The 1,950-nt window shown below is 44.8% G+C and overlaps 1 protein-coding gene across 1 annotated transcript in view; it reads right to left on the bottom strand.

The window, feature by feature from the left end:
• Window positions 1–1,842, bottom strand: part of LOC116853592 — a 3,335-nt gene extending 1,493 nt beyond the window's left edge. The window contains exon 1 of the mRNA XM_032834719.1: window positions 142–1,842. Within this exon, the coding sequence (XP_032690610.1) occupies window positions 142–1,842 (1,701 nt within the window). The remainder of the gene's footprint in view (window positions 1–141) is intronic.
• Window positions 1,843–1,950: the final 108 nt, after the last annotated feature.

Raw genomic sequence — 1,950 nt, 5'->3', positions numbered from 1 at the left:
AAGCTTTAGATTAGATGGAACTTGAAGTGTCTCACGCGAGATCTCGATCGATGGTAAATTCTTTGTTATTTTTGGTACGATGAGACAATGTACGCTAAAGCGAAAATTCGATTGACACGATTGCAAAACAATATCGCATACTTGATGTATTTGATTCGTGAGTTCATTTATACCCGTAATGATTTCCGAAGATTGATTTCGTCTAACTCCGATCTTATTACACGCTGAGCTAGTGACAAGATGCGCTTCACTTCCGCTGTCCAAAAGTATACGACATGGTACATTCGAACCGTTAGGCAGTATCGCGTAAACTCTCGCTGTTGCTATAATCACGTGACGTTTCGCTAGCGCATTCGCCGACAAATGTATTGCTACCTGATCGTTACTTTCATTGTTGGCATTGGACATCGATGGGATCTCAACACTCTTCTTGGTAGGCTTCTCTTTCATGTCCAATGGCAGGTGACATAGAGTGTTGTGTCTACCCGAGCATTCACGGCAAGATCCCATTTTACATGACTTGACGTAATGGTCATTACGTAAACAATTTAGGCAAAGTTTAAGGCGGCGAACTTCCTTGATACGTTCGTCGACTGGCATTGCGATGAATTTCTTACAATGGTATAAGAAATGTTCCCCCTTGCACAGAAAACACTTGTTGGTATTTGTCAGCATCGTAAGCGACGCTGCCTTGTGGTCTCGAACTGGCTTCTGGTTTCGCTGCCTAGAGCCAGACTTGTGGTCCTCATCTTTCGATTGCGCAGCGTCTCTATGGCTTTCTCTCGCTTCAAGACGTTCCAATGTTTGACATCGTTTCTGCAAGAAATTGATTAAATTTTCTAATACTAGGGCATTAGTGTTACCTTCCTGCTCCCAGGCACGTAGGGATACGGCATCTAATTTAGTTTCCATCATATGTACAATAAGTTCGTCCCACGAGTCAGTCGGTAACTCCATTGCCTTTAGAACTCGTAAATGTTTCATCGTGTAATCGATCAACTCTCGTATGGCAGTTGCTGATTCCCTTTTAACGATTGGCATTCTAAAAAGACATTCGATATGCTTCTTCTTTATTGCACGTGGATCGTCGTATCGTTTCTGTAGTAGTTCCCACGCTATAGTGTAGTTGTCCGCGGTTAACTCTATAGAATCGATCACCCTTGCTGCATCACCTATTAGCGATGTAGCAAGATATTGGAATTTTTGCACTGGTAATATATCTCTCTTGTCGTTAATGAGCGAACGAAATGTATCCGCAAATCGCTTCCATTCTTCGGGACGCCCGTCAAACGTAGGTAGTTGTACGGGTGGCAGCTTGACTCCCGAAGTTCGATTCGCGACGCCATCTGTGCCTGCGATCCGCGACAGCAGCTCGGTCTGTTGCTCTATCGCTCTAGCTATGGCATCATTATTATCGGTCGATGGAGATAACGTGCTTGACTGTCGGCTAACATGCTGAATTAACTCCGACTGTTGCTGCAGCACACGTGCGATCGTTTCGCTGTTCATCGATGAAGCCTCATCTTGTAGTGTTGGCAAATCTCGCATTATCTTGCTTAACAATACCTTTACTTCAACATGTCGATCTTCGAAGTACGCTTCTTCCGATGAGTCCGCGACAGTGACCTCTCCTCCCGTCATCTCAACGATCTCATCTTGTATCCTATCGAAATTGACTCGTATTCGCTCTAGACTAGCGACATATTCTTCGATTAGTTCCTTGCTCACTTCGCCTGACGTTCGGAGCTGCTCGATTTTCGCGATCAATCTTGTCAGTTTCGCCTTAGTTGCCCCGCGGCGTCTTCGAAGCGTGCCGATATTTTCCGCCTTGTCGGCCTCCATTTTGTGGACTGTATTTTCACGTTACGTTTATTCACTTCGATGTGTTGTAATAGCTCTCGAGATCCGGCTCGAAGGACCAATGTTAGGCTTGATTTAGAATCACGTTAG

Source organism: Odontomachus brunneus, unplaced genomic scaffold (genome assembly GCF_010583005.1).
Source record: "Odontomachus brunneus isolate Ranch 3 - 2012 unplaced genomic scaffold, Obru_v1 Obru_scaffold_368, whole genome shotgun sequence".
Lineage (NCBI taxonomy): Eukaryota > Metazoa > Arthropoda > Insecta > Hymenoptera > Formicidae > Odontomachus > Odontomachus brunneus.
Note: the sequence above shows the minus strand (reverse complement) of the source record. Positions and strands in the feature narration are given on the sequence as shown.